At 48.2% G+C, this 21,160-nt stretch overlaps 2 protein-coding genes across 2 annotated transcripts; one reads left to right on the forward strand and one right to left on the reverse strand.

Annotated features, from left to right (window-relative positions):
* The first annotated feature begins 7,298 nt into the window (after positions 1–7,298).
* On the forward strand, positions 7,299–8,447 carry LOC100831830 (cationic amino acid transporter 8, vacuolar-like). Its single transcript, XM_010234939.1, has 3 exons — positions 7,299–7,304; positions 7,457–7,907; positions 7,954–8,447. The coding sequence occupies exons 1-3, from the start codon at positions 7,299–7,301 to the stop codon at positions 8,445–8,447; spliced, it is 951 nt and encodes a 316-aa protein (XP_010233241.1).
* Positions 8,448–15,084: 6,637 nt separating this feature from the next.
* Positions 15,085–20,890, reverse strand: LOC100831844 (protein PALE CRESS, chloroplastic). Its single transcript, XM_003568478.4, has 7 exons — positions 20,621–20,890; positions 20,465–20,544; positions 17,886–18,080; positions 17,096–17,182; positions 16,426–16,476; positions 16,086–16,265; positions 15,085–15,578 (listed from the first exon to the last, which is right to left on the reverse strand). The coding sequence occupies exons 1-7, from the start codon at positions 20,769–20,771 to the stop codon at positions 15,345–15,347; spliced, it is 978 nt and encodes a 325-aa protein (XP_003568526.1). The 5' UTR covers positions 20,772–20,890; the 3' UTR covers positions 15,085–15,344.
* Between the last annotated feature and the right edge of the window lie 270 nt (positions 20,891–21,160).

Genomic DNA, 21,160 nt, shown 5'->3' on the forward strand with positions numbered 1-21,160 from the left:
CCCCTGCCTGCTCGACCAACGGGTAGAAGTAGTGCCGGAATAATGCCACCAACGGCATCACTCCGACGAACCCCTCGTAGAGGAACTGGAAGACGGCGAGGAGGAAGAGGGAGGTGGGGTGGAGCTGCGCCACCCGGAGCTGGTACGCCTCCATGAGCGCGTGGAGGAACAGAGAGTACGGAGGCACCAACCCGGCGAGGATGAAGCGCGCGAACACCCGGAAGTCATTCTCCTGGTGGTCGGCGCCGGTGGGGAAGATGAGAGTCTCCCCGTACTCAAAAGGATAGCACAGGGCGTGGCCTTAACCACCCGTGTTTAAGGGGGAGGTTAGGCGGAAATCTCGCGCCCATTACTCCGCCCGTAATGGCAGAATCCTTGAAGCAGCGCATAGACGAGGACCTGAAGCGGCTTGGGACCCACGCGTCGGCTAAGGGCGTAGCCGGCAACCGACCAGGGAAGAGTCCACCCGGGAACAAGCGTTGCCGGCCCACGCCCGGGGGCTACTGTCGCACCAGTGGCACCCAGGGTACCACCGCTGCATGACGCGTGGGCCGCCTCGCTTGCTCCCCGGAGAGGATCGCACCCCGGGCAGCACCCCGCGAGCTGCCCATCAAGTCACCAGCACGGCAGGGCTAGCCAGGCTGCGGGGGTTGCCCTGGAGGGCAGCAAGAGAAATCCCGCCTGGGCGCTTCCCGGGAAGGTAACTTGCCGGGAAGGGCGTTCCCGGACGCAGGTGTCCGTTATAGGAGCGGGACCGAGCGGGCAGGACAGTGGCGCCATGTGGCCGCTCGGCGGGCTCCCTGCGTGCAGGGTTCGTCAGGACAAGGAGTGAAGCACACGCTAGCATTAAATGCCCCGGCAGAAAGGGGATTCCCCGTCCAGTCAGCCTACATTGACCGGCTTGGTGTAAATTTTAGGCACCTAGGGACCTAGTTGCAAGGCTACCCAACCTGCATGCAAGCCAGCGCAGCGGGGCCGAGCTGCCCTAGCTCTTTGTTCACCATTTGTCACCCATGCACCGAGGCACCTATGGTATCCCCTCGGTATAAAAGGAGGACCCCCGCCAGCGGTCAAAGAGTTCGGTCCGGTTCGGTTGGAGGATCGGGTTTTCAGTTCACTACTAGTAGTAGCCAGAAGTGGCAAGTAGCGCTTAGCTAGAAAGAGAGAGCACCCGGAGACTCCCCCGGCAAACTGTAAACCCTAGTTTGGATTCTGTACAGGGTTGACTGAATACACAATGTGTTGAGAAATTTGGATTTGTATATCGGGAGCTCATATTATCATTTGATTTTTTTTAGAAACAGTGGGTCTCCCCACCGATTTCTATTAAAGAAACCGCCCAGCGTTATTACTGCATTCTAGTTTTTGCAAAACAAAACTAAAACAAGCTGCGATATTTATTTTTCATTTGATTTATATAGCGATCAAACCTGATTTTTTTTATGACACTGATGTAGTAGGACGACCCCGTGGTTAATTGGATATGATTGCCCGCACCTGTCAAACACATTTATCAATCGACCTGGTGCAGCCTGAGGTTCTTCGTATTTAAGTCAAACACACCTATCTTTCTTCGTCGATCGACTCTTACTGCAACAGAAAATCAGCATAATAGTTGTCACTTTTCAGAGAAAATAATGTCTGCAGCTTGTACTAATTACATTTACTTGTGTTCCCCCAAATTGCAGGCACTTATTGGAAATCCAGGATATTGAAATGGAAATGGAAGTTCCCAAAATCACCTATTATTCGGTTGTTTACCATCGTACCGTCCTCTTTTACAGTATGACTTGACTATTACTCCCTCAGTCCCATATTAAGTGACTCAAATTTGTCCAAATATGAATGTATCTATGCCTAAAATACGTCTAGATACATGTAATAGAAATTCACTTAATATGAGACGGAGGGAGTATTTGGTACGGAGTATTTTCCACTGGAATTTGTATACTCAGCACTTCGTATCTTTCAGTCCAAATTGTAGTTTTGAATCTGGCTCCCTTTTAACAAAGTGCAATGGTATTGGGAGATGTTCTGTTTTGCAGGTTATTGCAGGATGCTGGCATAACAGATCTAGAATACAATTCGCCTGATAAACACTAATACTTGAATAGAATGCAGTGTCCAATTGCGATGGAAGGGGGCAGCAGAATTTTGAACTCATAATAAGAAATGTGTATTGCAATTTTGTGAACATGGCTAGGATGTATATGCGTGTAGTAGAATATGCTCTTTTTTGCATCACTGCTCTGGGCCAACGGAAGAGGCCCGGCGGTGGGGCCAGGCCAGAGGCAGAGATCCGCCAGCGGCGGCAGAATGGAACAGAAGACCGCCGACAGCGGCAGGAAAGCGGCGGCGCCCGCAGGCAGAGCAGGCGAGAAGGAAGCCGGCGTGGAAGCGATGCAAGATGGCTGGAGAGGCTAACATCGTGGGTTCTGGGCGCGATCGGTTCGTGTGATTAGCACGCGTGATTAGCGGGGGAGGAGGGGGAGAATAAACGGTTGTGGGCCGTTAGATTAAAATGCATGAACGGTGTAGATTGAATTTTCCTGCCGAGTTCGTGCCTTTAGGAGTAATAGAGATAATAGAGATAGAGATAGAAATATAAATAGAGATGTGTAGTTAGATCAAATGCACGCGTACTGCAAGACACATACGGGACTGGAACTCTGGCGGCTAGGAACCACCGATCGATCCACGTGCGCGTGCTTCAGACGACGGCCTTGCTGTACCTGGTCAACACATCAAAGTACCTGCTCCACAGCATGACCCCCCCGTAGTTCCTAGGCCCCTGCATGATCGGCAGCACCTCGGACACGAGAATCGCCGGTGGCACGTACCCGCTTCCAGCCGCCCAGCGCGACACCGCCGGCAGACCAAGGTAGACCGAGCTCCGGGGCAGGCTCTCCGTCCACTTGTCCCACGCGGCGGTGAAAGCCTCCACGTTCGCTGCCCAGTAGCTGCACACAGGGTTGTTGATGTTGTAGAACTGGACGTGCGCGCGGTCGAAGAGAGCCCCGTCCGGAGCGCCTCCCCGCCCAGCATCTTGTCCGGGAATCGTCACTGCGTCGCCGCCGTGATGAACACCTTCTTCTTCGCGCCATTCCTGTCGCTGTAATCCCTGAGATGCCTTCGATATTTCTCCCGCGCGCACAAGACGGCAGAGGCAGCCAGACGCTACCGTACGACGGTGCCGCTGCCATGTCCTCTGTCGCTTCTACAGACGGAACTGCTCCCACTCCCACCCAATCTCCACCGAAGCCTGTAAAAACAACCGGCTCCTCCTCGCTCCGACCATGGCGTGTGCCACTGTCTCCACCGTGTCCTTCTCCCACCTCACTCCCAGCTCCGTGTTCTCTCTTACAATGCAGGGCTCTCAGTGATAGCATCTGCAATCCCTTTGTCCGACCCGGAGCGTCAGCGCAAAGCACAGGCGGAGGCAGTGGGCGGCCGGGACAACGAAGCCGTGCTTGCCTACTTGAACTCCACGGGCTTCTTGCGTAGGCAAGGACCAGGAGGGATACTTCCTCTCACTACGTTTTTCGCTGCTCTCCTGGTCCTTGTTCTTGTTCTTGTACTGTTTTTTTTAGAGAAAAGGCATTCCATTAGCTCAAAGAGGTAACCTGAGTACAAATATTGTTCTTTTACTGTAGAGAAAGGTAGATTTGGGTGGACATGAGGCCAATTCGAGTTGCTTGTTAATGCGCTGTTTCTTTTTCATGATCTGGGATGACATAAGGTGCTTCTGTACGCTCATGATTTCTTGCTTGTGATGTGGATCCGGATCGATTCCTCACTTGTGGTATGGAGCACCTCATATTACCATGCTTTTTATTATCGGTATCTATTCATGTTGCAAATTTGATCTCTTGGTTTAATTCTTTTGGTGAAATATTGTTGGACCGAATATTGCTTACATATGATGCCTCTGATACAGGAGAGAAGGGGACTGTAGCATCGTTAAGATTTTTAGACTATAGCCGAAATGTCCGTGCGTTGCAACGAGATAACAAATAGACTATTTTGTACTCACAACCAGAAAAACAAAAACAAAATTGCACTACTTAGTCATCTTAAAATTTCACTCTGATTATAAGGCATGATTACAAACAAGTGTGTATTGACCTTGAGTTTTTTCTTCAGGGTTGATAAAGGTTCCAATCCAGTTCAAGTTGTGAAAAAACTTCATAATCGGTTGGACCATCTACAAAGCTATTAACTGTCTGCATCCCTTCTAACGAGGATGGCTTGAAGCAATCACTTCCAGATGGAAGCAACTTATAGAACACTAACAACCCAAGCGTACAAATAGCCTGTAATTTCATAGAATCACCCTGGACTGCAAAGAAGAGCACATTGCAGCAGGGAAGAAGATAACACAAAATTGCATGATGCATAGCACTCTGTCCATCAGCTTCCCATCATTGGCTGCAGGAAATCCTCGAAGGTTCATCAGCCACAATTGGATAACGTGCTGATGTCTGAAAACGATAAACAATGCATGTGTCTTGCATGATCTAGATACATCACCCAGAACTCGAAGCCGCGAGATTTTATCAATTCCGCTGATATGCTCCAGTGCCGACGCACTCGCCCTCGACCACCCGAGATCTGCGCTCGCACACTGCCTGGCAGGGGCCTCCGCTTCTCCGCTGCCGTCCACGGCCGCAGAGACGCCGCCACCACCACGAAGGAGGAGCAGGCCCGAGCCGACGCGGCCCTCCATTCTTCCCGTGACCCATCCACCTCCGCAGAGGAGGTTCGCCGCCTCCAGGTGTTCGGCGAGCTCGGCCGCATCGTCGCCCCCGTCTCTTACTGTGGCAGCGAGCCACAAGCAGTGAAGTTCTAGTAGAGTAGAGGGAGAAGGAGAGGGAGCGGCGGGGGATGCGGCCTGCCGCGAGCGGATGGGAGCTTGCTGTCGGGGAAGGGGAGCAGCCGGCGGCGGGTTCGGGTGGCGGGCTGTGGAGAGGCAAGAGAAGAGAGTAGAGGAATCGGGGTGAGGGTGGGGGCGGAGGGACCATAGAGGGGCAGGGAGGCCACGAGCGCCCCAGGGAGGCAGCAGGCGCGGGGGGTTTGACAGGCGATGAAACCGCGTGGTGAAGGAAACGGTCCATATTTTTTAGATAGGTATAGATTTGTTCTTCTGTGTGCTATAGAGACAGGGAGATTTGGACAAATTTCGAGTTTGCTTGTTGCACATGTAAGGTGTTTGATGTAATGCATCCGTAAACTTTGCAAATGTAAAGAAGTGGTGGCATTGGGCTCGTGCGGCGAGCAGCATTCGGCGCGGAGGCAACACAAGGTGTGTTTTCTCCGCTGGCTGTGCTTGTCGTTTTCTCCACTAGCTGTGCTTGTCGATGGCCTAGGACTTGTAGACGCTGGGACCTAGTGAAAAAATTCGAAACTTAAGTGATTTATTTGTCAATGCAACGAAAAGTTGGTCTTTCCAACAAAACAAAGTGAAACATTAATTCTATTTTTGATGAGATTCTACTCGGCCAATTACACGCACATGACCGTATACCAAACATGTGACAATGAAATATCAATGATACACTATTGACACATAGACGGTATTGAAATAAGTAATATGTTGTTGATACTCTAATAAAATTGTATTGACATTGGAATTTAGGGAATTGCTAGGTGCTAGGTCTGGTAATGAAATGTTAATGATATACTATGCAGTAGAATTTAAAGCAAGCATAGACAGGACTCGTATGAACTACACATGGTTTGAAGAATAATGAAATCCCGGTTAGTACTAAGGTTAATATAAAAGTGATATAGGTCTAATACAAAGATGGCAGACAATAGGTCAATGAAACCATAATCTGCACAGATGTGGTGTTGAAAACGAATATGGTAACAATAAATTAAAATAGAGAAAAATAAGGTTGACCATTCCAATTCAGATTACAAACCTGGCAATGTTCTATAGTTTCTAAATTCTATTAACTGGCATACTGCAAAGGGACAGCAGTAAAACCAAGTGTGAGAACCTACCAGCCTCTTTACGGAGGAAGTTGATCTGTCCTATCTTTGAAAACAAGAAAAATCTTGTGAAGCACATCAGAGGAGGAAGAGTTTCTTTTTCTTCCACGAGAGGAAGTTGGCATCTGAGCTTCATTAATGAAGCATGGGCGCATGCAACATTAGTAATATAAAATACATAGAAGTGTCTTTTTTACAAAACAAATGGTTCAAATAACTTGAGAGCAGCAGCGGTGGCCATTCGGTTCCTCTTCAAGTGCGTCGATGGCTAAGAAGGAATGGTGCGTGCCATAAAATTTTCCACACACAAAATATACCAAAATAAATAATTAAGCCATATATACTGCTATTAATTTTGTAACAGGAACATTAAAATTGGGTTCCCATATGGTTTAGTTTAGTGTTAAAAGTTGAGTGTCAAAAAGTTCAGACGGTCACATGAACATGACCGTTCTTTGCCCACGACGTCCATATGTGATCTTCCATTGCACAGGACATGAACCTCGCTCCACGGTCACATTATAATTTGCACTTCAACAAAATCCTTAATTTCCATTGAAAACCGACCCTCTTGCTCTAAAGTTTCTACCTCAGTTTGCTCTTTCATGAAGAAAAGGATTCATATGGAAAACAAACTGATTCATCTGCCAAAATAACCCTACAAAGGACCTTAACCCTCCACTGCACGAGGAAATGACCAAGAAATCAAGGGTTCACACCTGAAGGATCTTGTGCAGAGCAATCAGACGGAAACCCCACCGACCGTCGGCACCAGATGTGTCCCTTGCCATCGCATCCATTTTCTCCTCCGCTGGCTCCTCAAACCGGGACATAGGTCTCGCGCTAGATTGCAGCCGCAGCACTGCCGCAGCCTCCCGATCGAGAATCCAGCGACAACAGGCAACAGTAGCAGCGGGCCAGCGGCACGGGAGGTCAGCAGTGTGGCGGGATGGGATGGATTTGATCGTCCCGATGTTTCCGTCCGTGCGGGCGCGGGATGAGGGTAGGAAATTGGTCCGTCGTAATTAATCGTTAGACGACACAATTGGAACAATTTCCAGTAGACTTATGTTTCTCCGTTACATAATTTTTTGTCTCAAAGTTGCTCAAATATGAATGTATTTATTTTTTAAAAACATTTAGATACATGTAATATTTCGACAAGAATTAGGGCACGAAGAAATAGTTGTTAAAGTTGATTTAGTGGGCCTAATTGGTGAGATGTGTGTATGTTTTCTGGCTACGTTAATGGGCCTGAGTAGAGATTGAGATGAAAATACAACAAATAAAATGCGTGAATCAAAATGCCGGTAAATTCGCCGCTTTCAACAAATTTCCAGTTATCATCTGCTGACCGTAACTTACCAACCTGTAGTCAATAAAATCTAGCCTCAACAAGCACAACAACAGCAATGTCTTGTTTCAGGTGCTAACATAAACATCCAATCTTCCATCTCCCAAGGTTCCTGTTCCATCCACATCAACCCACCGTGCGCGATGGCAGCGCGGGGGGCGGCGGCGGTACTGGCGGTGGAGCAAGGCGGCTCCGGGACCGCTTGACCGCCCGGTCGTCCGAGGCCATCGAGGCGGGGACTCTGCTCCCCGAGACGAGAACCCGCTGCGGCGCTGCCTCTCGTGGGTGGACCTCGGCTTCGGCTCCGTCGTCGGGTCCGGCGTCTTCGTGCTCACCGGCCAGGAGGCGCGCTTCGACGCCGGCCCGGCCATCCCGCTCGCCTACGCCGCCGCGGGCTTCTCCGCGCTGCTGTCCTTCTTCTGCTACGCCGAGCTCGCGACCGAGATCCCATCTGCAGGGGGTTCCTTCTCCTACCTGCGGGTCGAGCTCGGCGACATGGCGGCTTTCCTCGCCGCGGGGAACATACTACTGGAGGCCGTCGTGGGAGCCGCCGGCCTAGGCCGGTCGTGGACGTCCTACCTCGCCGCGCTCATCGGACGCGACAGCGACGCGCTCCGCATCCACGTCCCGGTGCTCGCCGAGGGGTTTCAATCTGCTGGACCCCATCACCGTCGTCGTCCTCATCTCCACCTCCGCGCTCGCCATGTCCGGGGCGCGCCTCATGTCCACCATCAACTCGCTGGCGTCCGTCGTCGGCATCGTCATCATCGCCTTCGTCATGGGCGTGGGGTTTGCCCACTTCGACAAAGGCAACCTCGAGCCGTCCTTCTTCCCCTTCGGGGCCGCGGCGGTGGTGTACTGGTCCTACACGGGGTTCGACATGGTGGCCACCATGGCCGAGGAGACCAAGAACCCCGACCGGGACGTGCCGCTCGGCCTGCTCTCGTCCATGGACTCGGGGGCTACTCCCGTCATGAGCGCTGATCGCTTTACGAACTCAAGATCTGTTCAAGTCCGTGCGTGGCTCCATGTAGTTAGCCACACACTCGGGGCTACTTCCATCGGGAGCGCTGTCCGCGCACCTGATGAAAAATTCTAATTCAGGATCTGTTCGAGTTCTTTCCTAACTCTACGCAGTTGACTACGCACTCAGGGACTATTGCAAACAGGTAAATCCGCGTACTCGACGGTAATCCACGCAGCGAATATGGACAAGATACACAACATTTGACCATCGATTTATATAACAGATCCATTACAGTGGCCACATACAAGTTGAATATTTCTTTCGAGTCCGTCCCGAACTACAAGCGGTTGGACATGCACTCGGGGGTTACTCCCATCGGGAGCGCTGATCGCGCACCCGATATTTTTCCCCTAGGTACCTACGGTGTGACTTGACTTGCGACCCGGTTCGCCTCAAGCTGTGTTTGCTCCGCCTCTTCACGAAGGAAGATGATCCATCGAGCCGGTTGCAGAGTTCGATCCATTTGGGGTCGAATATCAATCGTCTCCTCGGGCATCACAAGCAGCTCATGGATGTGATCAAGATCCAAACTGGGGTGCTTCACCAGGGAAAACGCCAAAGCGTGTTGAGCGCTCCTGATCATCAAACTCCGGGCAAAATCTTGTATCCCCGTACCGCCACGAAAATTTTGCATCAACGCTTCAAGTCCAGCAGGTGGTCGCGCAGAGGAAACAAGGCTTGGTATACATGCTCCAACGTCGATCGACAGGAGTCGGCAAAACCCCCTATCTGGTCAACACGTTCTTGCATAAATGCCAAAGCTCGGCCCCTGTCTCTATCATGTCAAACGGATGATCGGTTTGACATGTTCAGCCTGCTCAGTCGGGAGTTCACCCTCTCGGCCTCCGATTGGGGGCCAAGTTGAAGACCTGGAGCATCCGAATCAATAACAACCACAGTTGCAAAGGTGATAGTCAATCGAAGGAAAGAAATTCAGTTACCCGCCAATTTCTCGCACATCGTCGACAGCTCCTTCATCAGAAATTCCTCGCGGTCAGTGGCGGATTTGGCTTTGGTCCGTTGCACGGCCACCTCCCCCGTAACCACCCGAAGTTTTTGCCCGAGACCCTTCAGTTGGTCCCTCAATATCGTCGGGTCCATAAGAGAGACGGGGGAAGGCACCGGAGTCGCCACGGTAGCAGGCACTGGCTGCGACTGCACGGGAACGGCCTGGAAAACTGGTGTTTCGTGCGTTTCGTCGTCATCGCTCTACAGCGCCAAGCAAGACAGAAAAGAAAATACATCTTCAAAAGATGGCCAAGAGACTTTCATATTGCATCAAAAGAAGATATTTCAGGCACCGTAGTACAGATTCATCTTAAACGAAAACATGGCGGAGTCAATACTACAAATTATTACAGTAAAGCAAGAATGAACTTCACGACGAAGGACCAGCTCCCACCTCATCCGTAGCCTCCTGCGCGTTCCGGACAGTCGCCGCGTTCAGTTGCTCTATGACGGTGGTGAACTTCTTTGCCAGCTTGCGTCCCCGCTTAACAAAGCGCTTCAACTCGATGACTTGCCCGTCAGGAGTCGTTGGAGCACCATCAGCAACCTTCTGCAGCAGCGCCTGGTCGAGTCCATGCGCGAGCGAGAGGATGAAGGCAGCCTCGGCACCCGCCTGCGTCTACGCCCGAGTGAAGTCTTCGAGTGGATCTTCTCCGTCGAAGAAGCTCAGCAAGCCGTCGATTGAGCTTGGCACCTCGACCTTTGGATACATGCTCGTAAATAATGACCTCAGCGAGGAAGTCACCTTCGCAAGCATGTCACACGCATGACTACACAACTCTCCAACGGAGCCCACCACACCACTCAATTAAGTGATTTGGTGTTTGCCACGAAGAGAGGACAACGAGCCGAGGGAATCTGCACCAAAATCACATCAGTCGAAGAAATCAAAGGGGAAAAGAAACAGCATCAGTTATGATTAAACTCACCGGAGAGCGCGTCGACGACAACCGAAAGTCGCGTCTTCCACTCGTCATCTCGAGAGGCAATCTCCTTCTTCTCGAGTGCAAAGCTCTCCTGCGCCTCCAGCTTGGCCTGCTTGATAGCCGTGTCCACCTCGGCGCGTGCAGCCAACCAATTCTTTGGCAGAACCAGCAAGCAGCTGCTCGTACTTCGACCGCCACTCTTGACTATTACCAACCGCCACGTCGCGTAGTCGGTTGGCATGTTCAGTCAACCCTGCAAATACAGGCAAGGTTAACAGGCACCAAGTCCGTGCAGACAGTATGGACAGGGATTAAATACAGTTAAAGCTCATACCATGGGCGTGAGCAGCGGCCTCTTTCGCTTGGTTCAGTTCCAGGCATAGCTGCTGGTTTTCCTCCTCCACTACTAGGTAGCGGTCGCCAAGATCCACCAACCTTTCAACGAACGGCTGCAATTGACGGAAGCATGAGTGAAAGCTATTAGCACGAAAAATTGTTTCACTCCACTCCCATTGGGAGAACACTCACATGGTTTTCCAGGGCCAAAGCCCCAATACGAAGCTGGGAAGCCGAAATCAACGATTGCGCAATAGTCGGAGTCGGTGCCGTCTCGGGAAGCCTGGCAGGTGAGCTCCTCGCCGACGAAGAATCTCGCACCTCGCACCGAGCCAAAGAGGCACTCGGTTTTGAAGGACTCCGGGCTGGAGAAACGGCGCGAGAATTCTTGGCCACGGTGTCACCATCACTGTGGATTTTGGCTACTCGTTAACTCGGAAAGAAGAATTCTCAACCGACAAAGGAACTGGTTTTTAAATGAAACGTACCTGGAGGAGCCACTCAATGACACATTGAATATGCGAAGACGTCCCTTTGGCTTGACAGTGACCTTGGCTTTCTTGGTCAGGGGAGCCAATGGAGACGGCGACCGGGGCCTCGGTTCATCGGATGCGGCTGTGGCACTCGACAGAATTGTCTCCTCAGGCACCTCGTGCTGATGAGAATCTCCAGTCGACTGCTCTGCTTCACTCAACCAACCACGCTTGCATGACTGATGGTCATCTTCGTCCTCATCCACGTCATCCTCGTAAAGGGCGTTGGAGTTGGAGCAGTCGACCAGTTCGTCGTCGTCGACTAGCACCCCTTCGTCCAGTGGAGGCTGGCTCATAAGCTCCTGGTGGCCTTGCAACAACACTTTTCAATAAAAACTAACTTGGAAGTTGCAGAGTAGTAAATGGCGAGTGAGTAAGGAAAAGTCACCTCTGTACACGATCGGTCGGGTCCGTAAGGCGGCAGAGGCGGCTCCAGATCTTCCAAGGTGATCTCTTTTCGAGTGACCACCCTTACTCGAGTCAGAAGGTCCTCATCCGACAGATCCTACGCATAGACTTGAGTGGAGTCTGACGGCCCCGAGTACTCCCACATGGAATGGACTCGGGCCTGGATCGGCTGAATCCACCTCTTCATGAAAAGAGCGATGAGCTGCAGACCACTCACCTCTTTCTCTGGAGTCTGTTGAAGATCGACCACTTGCTTCAGCAACACAGTAGCCTCTCCATCCTCTTCAGCTGTCAGCTTGTGATTCAAAGACTTCAATTTTCTCACTTGAGCAGAGGCAGAGAACTCGGGCAGGCTGAAGTCCTTGTCGTCGACTGGCTCGTCTTGGAAGTAGAACCATCGACTCCTCCACTGCTGCACCGACTCGATCTGATGAAGGGAGAAGTATTGGACATCTCCGCGGACTTGGATGTTGGCGCCGCCGGTCTTGTAGATCCGGTCGCCCTTGCCCTGCCGCTTGATGATGAACAACTTCTTCCACAAACCCCAGTGCGTCTTGACAGACAGTCGAGTTACTGAAATAAAGAACTCTTGCGTCCCTACCTGAGCCTGCGCCTCGAACAGGGACTCGGGGGCTTACTGACGAGGGAATGACCCTTCGAGTCCTCAACCTTCATATACCCGATACAGCCCAACAGGGGGTCCACTCGAAGGCCCATCAAGTATATGCAGGTCGGGTCCCTCAAAGTGCGGCTCAAGCCAAGGAGCATAATCTTTTTGTACTAGAATAAACTAATTTGATTGTAACCTTTCCGATTATCACATCCTAGACCTAGCCGCCAGTATATAAGGCTAGGAGGGGGAGTCGGGAAGGGGGAACACACACGCACACACCAGATCCATCTGCGCATCATAGCTTCATAGCTTCCCTGTAATCCCGATCAATACAATACACCAAAAGCAGGACGTAGGGGTATTACCTTCCGAGGGCCCTGAACCTAGGTAAACCTTGCGACTCCCCTAGTCTTTGTTAGTCGACGAGATCGCTGGTGCACCCCGTGCTCTCCTTTAGTCGAAAACCCTTGAGTCAGGGTATTGCCGAGGTAGCCCCTCATCAGCGGCGGCGCGAGCAGGTGAGGAGGGCGGCGGCGTGAGCAGAGGGAGAGGGAGGATGGCAGCGCCGGTGCACGCAGATGAAGATTGCGGCGACTGCGTCGAGGGTGAAGGGAGGGCGTAGAAGGTGTCGGGGAAGGATGACGAACGCGTGCCGCGGTCGTGGGATGGGCCAGCGATCAGGATGCGGGTTTTTGTCAGCCCAACCGTGCCAGGGTGCGGGACGAAGAGTTTGACGAACGACGAAAGAAGAGGTGAAGGGAACGGTCCGTATTTTTTAAATAGGTATTGATATTGATTAGCGATGGGATGTCATGACTAAACGTAAGCATCTTTCCGAAAAACAAAATCATTTGAGCCCACGGAGCTGCAAGCGCGAGGCCCACATGCTAGATAAGACGCGCGAATGCACAGGGCGGACATGGGGGGCGCCGCACGATTACGCTAAGGTGCGACGGCACCCCATAGTTCGGTCCATATAATTTTTATGCGCGGCACAAAATATGTCTAATTTAGAACGGAATTTGCACGGTGTTGTGTCGCTCTCCACTGTGATCAGCTAGCAGGGCTTGGGCTGGTTGCATTACGCTTCGGCGACCTGGTGGCGGGGAGATGATGGGCCAGGCTGGACGCACAACACCTGAGGGACGCGGACCTGCGCGAGGGAGGATCACCCTAATTAGCTGGGGCACGGTCGCTCCATAGTTCTGTCCATCAATTTTAAAACTCTTTTGTCATAAGTAAACACTCTAAAACAATTAGAGAAAAAAATAGAGCTGGTGTATTTGCCCCATCAATATTGGAAATACACTGTTTTTTCCACCCAATATTAGAAATCTGGATCCGCCACTGGTAGTAATAAGGTTTATTTACATTTGATCATTTTTCCTTTCTTAAGAGAAACAATTTCGGATTTTTTTCAGGGCATTAAGGTTTATTTACATTTGATCCTTTTTCCTTTCTTAAGAGAAACAATTTTGGATTTTCCTTTCGAACCAGTGGGTCAGCTCTGTCTTCGAGGCCCTTAACTATGATTTCAAACAAGCCGTCGCTGTGCTCGCTGTCCTCTTCATTCTACGCGTTTGTTTCTTGTAGTTTTCAATCGCGTGCCTCTCCGATGTGGTCTCGCCCCTTGAAGATATATTTTTTCAAGATAAAAGCTCTACCATGCAATATTAGAAGGATGAGACCAAATATATGCACAAGAGAACAAGGTCAAAGAAAAAAGAAATACTTCCTCCGTTCAGGATGTTTCAGTTTTAACTAAATTTAAATGCATCTATTGATTAAGTCATGTCTAGATACATCCAAATTTTGACAGACTTAATACATAATACATCTTTTGTTGGACCTAGGGAGTAACTGGAATGTCAATTACAGGACCACACCCTGAAGTCAAAGAGAGAAAAACTCATCAACGTGCGCTGCATTGGAGATCCTGCCCTCAGAGCCGCTTGAAGATAAAAGTGATGAATCAAGCAAACCATGAAGAATTGCATCATCTAGTACTACTATCCGTGCTCGTCTTGCTTATTCCAACAAACTAGTGGTGACATCAAATGTATGTGTCTAGCGCGTGTCATACGCCAACCCGCATTGTTTTCTTACTGTCCAAATGGACGGAGCAGCCATGAGTGTGTGAAATTCTGTCAAGAGCAGTATCATATTCCAAATGTCTCCTAAGCCTAAATAACATCTTACCGTAATTATTAGCTGGTCTAGATTTTCTTTACTCACGGTGTCTCCTAAGCCATGAGAGTAGTTGTTTCCCAAACCTTAGGCGATGTTGGCTTCCATTGCCGAACCTAGGCACCTAGCATTGCTCGCCAGCAATCTCACGGTGTTGCCTTTTATAACTTCCAAGGCCAAGAATGCTGTGCATGTGCGGCAATTGAAGGATCCCGAGTTCAGGTCCGGTAAGCAGCACATGGAGTGTACATACCATGCTTAATAACTGCGCTATGTTCTGACTTATGGCTTTCAAAAAACACGGTTTTGTTATTTCTAAGGTATTTCTCAATCGACGCTAACAACCATCCGATTCAATCACTGAGATTCGTGCAAAATTCATACAAGTATAAAATGATAGGAAAATCTTAAGTGGATGGTTATGATCGTCGACTGAGAAATATACGCTCCCAAACTTCAAAGCATGCGTAGCTGTAGATAGTACTTGAAATGTTCATTGTTCCAACTCATTTTTCCATGACTTGGTTACTCCAGAAGACCAGGACAGAACATTTTTCCTTCATGTTACACAGAGACAGAACTTTGCTGGCTTGCAGTTCGCGTTGCTTGCTCTGAAAGGGCCTCCTGCCTTAGCCGTAATGAGTGCCGCAGCAAGCAGTGCAAATGTAATTAGACTCGGAGCATCCAGTTGCAATCGGTTGAGATTCAGAAAAACGATCAGCTGCATGTAGAACCATTATCAATGGTGCAAATGAACATCGCTATATCTCTCTCCACACATACAAGTGCACAGTATAGCGAAGCAGAATGGCACGACTCTACTCTCGACAGTAACAGTTTCTATACTTAACTAGCAGAAACAAAAAAATCAGCTTGAAGGCGCTATTGCAGCAGTGGAAGCACCAGGCAAGTCGATGGCTTCTAGGTTTTGCACAGAGAACAAAACCATACTCGGACCTCACCATTTCAGGGTGGCTGCCAGCTCCAAGAGTGCTTCCACTTGACGTATGGTCCGCATCTTCTCTTGCTGTTTCAACATGGTTGCAACAGATTCCGGGTCATATCCAGTTTGCAACTTGTTCTTTTCTTGTTCAGCTTGAACTTCTTTCAGCAGCTCATCAACTTCTCTGACAAAGTCAACTCTCAGAAGAACATCATCACTCTGAGGTGGTAGCTTGATCTGCCCTTCATGCTGACAAAATAAGGAAACAGTACCAAAAAGTTCAGAACTTCTCTGAAGCATATGGGGACCGTGATGACAGGAAAGTAAATTGAAAAGGCAGCGGGGAATCCAGAATCAGTTCAAGGACTCATAAGTTCGTCTCAGAAAGATATATGTGAAGTGATTATCTCTGGAGCCAATTAACCATGAGACAACTGCCCTGCAATATGTTCTGTTATTTTTTCATGACAATTTGCTAAGGGGAGTTGTGTTCCTAGGTGTCCAGGTGTTACTAAATGTACAACTAAATCTAAGATGTTCTTCATGACAAAGAGTGTATTATATGGGATGTGTTTACAGAGTATAAGAACTAGGCTAGATCGGCTCAACTAGGTTGATCAGGATCCCAGAGTTTCCTGTCCAAATCTTCCATATAGCCTCTGAGTACCTATCTAACACGACAAAGTTTCACTATGTACCAACAGTAATACTGCCAGTTATAGCAAGAAAACGGGGGCTTGCATTGAAATAACATACTTTCTCCATGTCGAACCCAGCAGGAAAGACCATAGTGAATGGGTCCTCTCTTGGAAAAACTTCAATCATGTGCTTTCTACATGTCTTTAGCCATTTGTCATCATCAGACCCATCATGAATATTCAAAAGTTCATCGAGTAATCTCATGGCAGGAGTTGCTTCACTCCTTAAAATCTCTGTCTGCATTCAGTTTCCGTTTTCTGATTAGTCCATTACGAACTAATGAGATGGTGAAAAAAGAGGATTAACATACATAATCAAAACTTATGGACAGAAGCTTTTAATAATGCTTAATGAACTCATCAAAGTATGATGCAGAAAGGGCAGATATTCCACTTACCTCTACCCTTCTATACAAGAGATCAAGGCTTCTGATGGCATCCTTCTCATCCTGCAGGTAGAATAGAAGATCAAATAGACAAATATAGAAGAAATATATAATAACTTTGGACCACAACTTACAAGCAAGAAAACTTCTCAGTATATTTCTGCTAGGCGGAATGAAAGAAAATGTGTGCGTACTGATTATAACATGAGGTGCAAATGCAATGATAATTTTTTAGCAAGTCAAATACTGAAATATGGATGATACTACCAACATAACGGTAACAAGAATAAATTACATATTATGCTTGAGATAGCAAGATAATATAAGCTCCCCAGGTGTGTGTGTGTGTGTGTGTGCTTTTTTTTGTATGTGTTTTAGAATACTTCAAAAACAAAAGGATGACATTATTGCTTTAGTGTTATGCAGTCTCAAATCAACTTGTATTGAATCAACACAAGCACCTTAAGTTACCAACTTGGACATAATGAACGAATAAAACACCGAGCCAGCATGCTTTTGGTAACAGAAGCTTAAGTATCAACTTACACTATGAACCCATATTAGATACAGAAAATATACATAATACTAGATTTAGCAGATGTTAACTGCAAGAACATGAACATAAATAAAAACAATCGATGGAACCTATAGGTAACATGAATCAAAACAGCACGTTGCATACATCACGCCGAGCAACATCAAGTCGATTCCGAATGACCATGAGAACAAGTTCAGTAAGTTCTCCTCTTTCAGCAGCCTTCTCAATTTCCTGCAAAGAATAGTACAGCACATTGATTAAATCAACTATTCATAAGAGAAGTTTTTCGAAAATTGTCTTCAGTAGCTATACTCAATTTTAGGGAACACTAACCGCCAACTTCCTTTTCCATGATTTGTTTTTACAGTGTACATGTTTAGTATAAGAAAATCTTTCAACAAAACTTGGATGCGTGTGAAACTTGGGTGACAGTCACGGCCAATGACTCTGTCAACTGCAGCAAGTAGGTCAAGGTTGGAGCATGCCGGGTGATGCACATGCTGGTGCTCACAGAGACAGGTGAATAGCAGTGAAAGTTTCAGTCAAAAAAATAGCAGTGAAAGTAAATCCTCAGTGTGTTCATTACAACACAGCTAAGATACCCATGTTATGATTATTTTGAAAATCAAAGTATTTTCTTGGCCATTGAAGTTGCCCAAAAGTACAGACACAAGGATGAGTGCCTCATCATTTTGGATTTTTTTTTTTGTATATGTGCATTTTACTTTCAGACTTACCAATCATAAAGTAATTTCTAGCCATCTAACACTTGGTTAAAAATCCATAAACCATTTCTTTGTGATTATCGGTTCAATTTTTCCTATTCTCGATCTGTTCATGTATCTTCTGTGATTTCCTAAACTTGCAGTTAGCTGTTGTTCCCAAAAGGTAGAGGAAAAACCATGGGGTAGCGGAACGGTTTCATTTTTTTTACCTTTTCAACATCTTCACCGGCTCTTATGAAACTTGAAACTAAAACCCTAGCTTTGCAGACTTCTTCCTGTGGGTAAGCTTTCAAGCGCATCCCAATCTCTCGGTATTCATTTGATTTTATTTCCTCCTCTGCTTCCTCTTTCTGACGATATGCATGCCATTCCTTAGTCCTCTCCCGTTGATTGGCTTGCCACTCCTGCATGTGTATATGGTCATAGAAAATATTTGCTGCTGACGTTATAAAAGCACTGATGCGACAGGTAAGCACACACAGGTATAATTTCTTGACAAAAAGTAACTCATACGAGTTACAAAATGAATTTACTAACGGTGATGATAGATAGCAAGAATATATGCGTTGTATGGATAATTTATGCTCGTAGCAAGATGTCTTCAGGGTATCATACAAAACATAAGTTAAGTAATGGAAGAAAGTAAACAACATAAGTCATGCTCACAGCAGATCAGTAGATGCCCGCAACAGGTTGCAATTTAATGCAGTGAAGGTAGTTGTGAGTTTAACTCTTCCTTTTCAGTGAATGGAGATGTGTGGCACAGACGCAATCACATGCAGATGATAATTTGATGACAGCTCAGAGTGGAGTGAGCAGTGTGTGGGGAAGTCCCCATAACTATTCTACTCCCTCCGTCCCGAATTAACTGACGTGGATTTGTATAAGAATCTATACAAATCCACGTCACTTAATTCATGACGGAGGGAGTATATCTTTACTATTGAAGGGGACTTGGTGATGGTGATGGTGGTGTCACAACCTCCTTCCCCTCTCTATCCCATTCTAGTGCTTATGTACACAAATGAACTCTCATTATTTTCTCACCCACAACAGCTTTGTTAGCTTACATGCATCCCACGTGCCACCAGGTGGGGCTAGATGCACACATCCTTTATCTCATGGCTGATTTACGTTGAGTTAACTCTCTGAGTTTACCCTAACCTCGAACGTGAATGCGTGATTCCCTTCCCGAAACACTCACATCCCATAATTCCATTCTCTTCTCGAAAGGCCGATAGGCGCCTTGGCATTGATTAAAAGCCACCACAGGATGGCAGTGCAAGTGCTTGTCAGTTGTCATCGTCGTCACTCGTCACCAAGTGCCGTTTGCCTCGAGGCTTTAGGGTGTGTTTGGTTCTTGCCTATCCTTGCCCTGCCAATTTTTGCCAACCATTGGCTAGCCAAAAAATTGGCCAAGGATTTGTTGGCCCATGATTTGCCAAAAAGTTGGCAAGGTTTGTGAATAGATGTGCGTGGAGTTAGCAAGATTCCTTTTGACAACCAAAATTTTGGCTACCAACCAAACAAATATATGTTACGAAAATTTTGGTAGGGCAAATTTGGGCATGAACCAAACACACCCTTAGTGCTTGCCTCCACATAAGCTGTCAAGGACCTTCTCCGCCTCCTTTCTCCACTACCTCAGTCCAAGTCTGTACCTGTGTGGTGTTGGTGGAGCCTCAACCTGCCTCTACGATCCAACCTCTTCGGTGGAACCATAAGTGAGAAGCCACTCGTACGAACTGATCATGCAAACCCCAGAAAGCGTCGCAATATCAACAGAAGCGGCATGCCAATGCCAATCATGTTGAAGTTCCCGAGTTTTTGCTATTGTGCTCTTTGTCATTGTAGGAAGTGTTTCTTGAAGTCGATGGCATGGCGAAAGGAAACATCGACAACATAATTTGGTTTTTCCTTTTTACGGATATTTAGCTAGTAAGCTAGGAAATAGCAACAAATGTATGATCAGAATATTATATGATAGAACCATGAAGCGACGATGCATCTTTAGTGCGTCAATTGATCCTGATTTCCATTGTAGTTATTGAGATTTCAGAATGAACAATCAAAGGACATTGTACTTGTCGAAACTATTAGGGTGTGTTTGGTTCCTTCTTCAACAAGGCTTAGCTGAGCTAGGCTAGGTGGTCAGCTCGTATGGGCTAGGCCCGTTTCAGTTATGCGTTTGGTTCGATATGTTTGCCAGCAAGCGGGCGATCGTGGGTGGCGGAAGAATCGGGCGGAATTTCCTTCGCAGCGAGACGATTGCCGTCGAGAGCGAGCCAATCCGGCTCTCCCTCCAGGGCAAGGTTTTTCTGGCCCATCGTGGCTAACTCTCGCTCAAAAGCAAAAAATTAATTAGCATACCAAACATCAAGCCTAGCTTAGCAAGGCTATAACTAATTTTGCTGCGGAACCAAACAGACCCTTAATCTCCAACAGACAGCATCGCTGCCCACTCCCTGAAAGCCCAGATGTGTTAGTCTGTGACCACTTTGCAAAAGGGACTACTAACAGGATTGGCTAATTCCAAGACATCAAATTAGTAATAGATGATTTCAATGTTACTCGATGATAAGATAATCTCCATGTGAAATCGCAAATACAACGAACTAATAGCCTAACCAAAATGTCTATGTAGCTATACGTGAAACATTTCCTAACTCATTAATATGCGTTGTATCGGCACAGCCCAATGAAGAGCAGCTAATGCTTGCATGGAACCTGCACGATGAAATGCCACTGGGAACTACTCACGCAATCCACAGGCACGCGCACAACATACCTCGTCGTAGAACTCCGGCGACATCCCCTCAAGCTCGACCTCATCGGCTGCCACAGCGGCACCCTTCGTCTTATCCACAGCTGCAGCGACAAGTCGCAGAAAGCTAAAGCAAGCTTCGCTAGAGAGGCGGGCCGAGATTAATAACGTTTTTCGCACCTGAGATTGGAGAGAGGGGGGCGGCGGGCTGGACAGGGTGCAGACGAGATGGAGGCGGGTGGCGGCGGTGAAGAAGCGGGATGGACGGGGCGAAGGGCGAGGAAGGACGCGGCCGGAGGAAGGTGGGAAGAGCGGGCGCCGCGGCGGCCATCGCGTGCAAGTCGGGGTTTCTGCGGGATTTTGCGGACCCGAAAATGCAGTAGTGTAAGGTGCAGCAGCACTTCTATCCGTCTCCCTAAGAGCTCAAGGCTCGGCCCTCCAAACCTGGCGCGCACCGGCGCACGTAGGCGCTAGTACAGATCCGGCCGGCCAAAGAGCTCCCTCGGCGCTAGTCTATGTCTATACATATATATATATATATTAAAAAATACGGACTAAAATTTGAGTACCCTCGGGGTTGCACACTTTTTTAAAAAATACGCACGGTTTCACCTTTTTTTCTTCCTTATTTTTGTTAAGCCCTCGAGACCCACCTCGTCCGCCCGCACGCAAACCACTTCTTCGTGCGCTCGAGACGCCGAGCTCCTCCTCCTGAGGCAG

This window comes from Brachypodium distachyon, chromosome 2 (assembly GCF_000005505.3).
Source record: "Brachypodium distachyon strain Bd21 chromosome 2, Brachypodium_distachyon_v3.0, whole genome shotgun sequence".
Lineage (NCBI taxonomy): Eukaryota > Viridiplantae > Streptophyta > Magnoliopsida > Poales > Poaceae > Brachypodium > Brachypodium distachyon.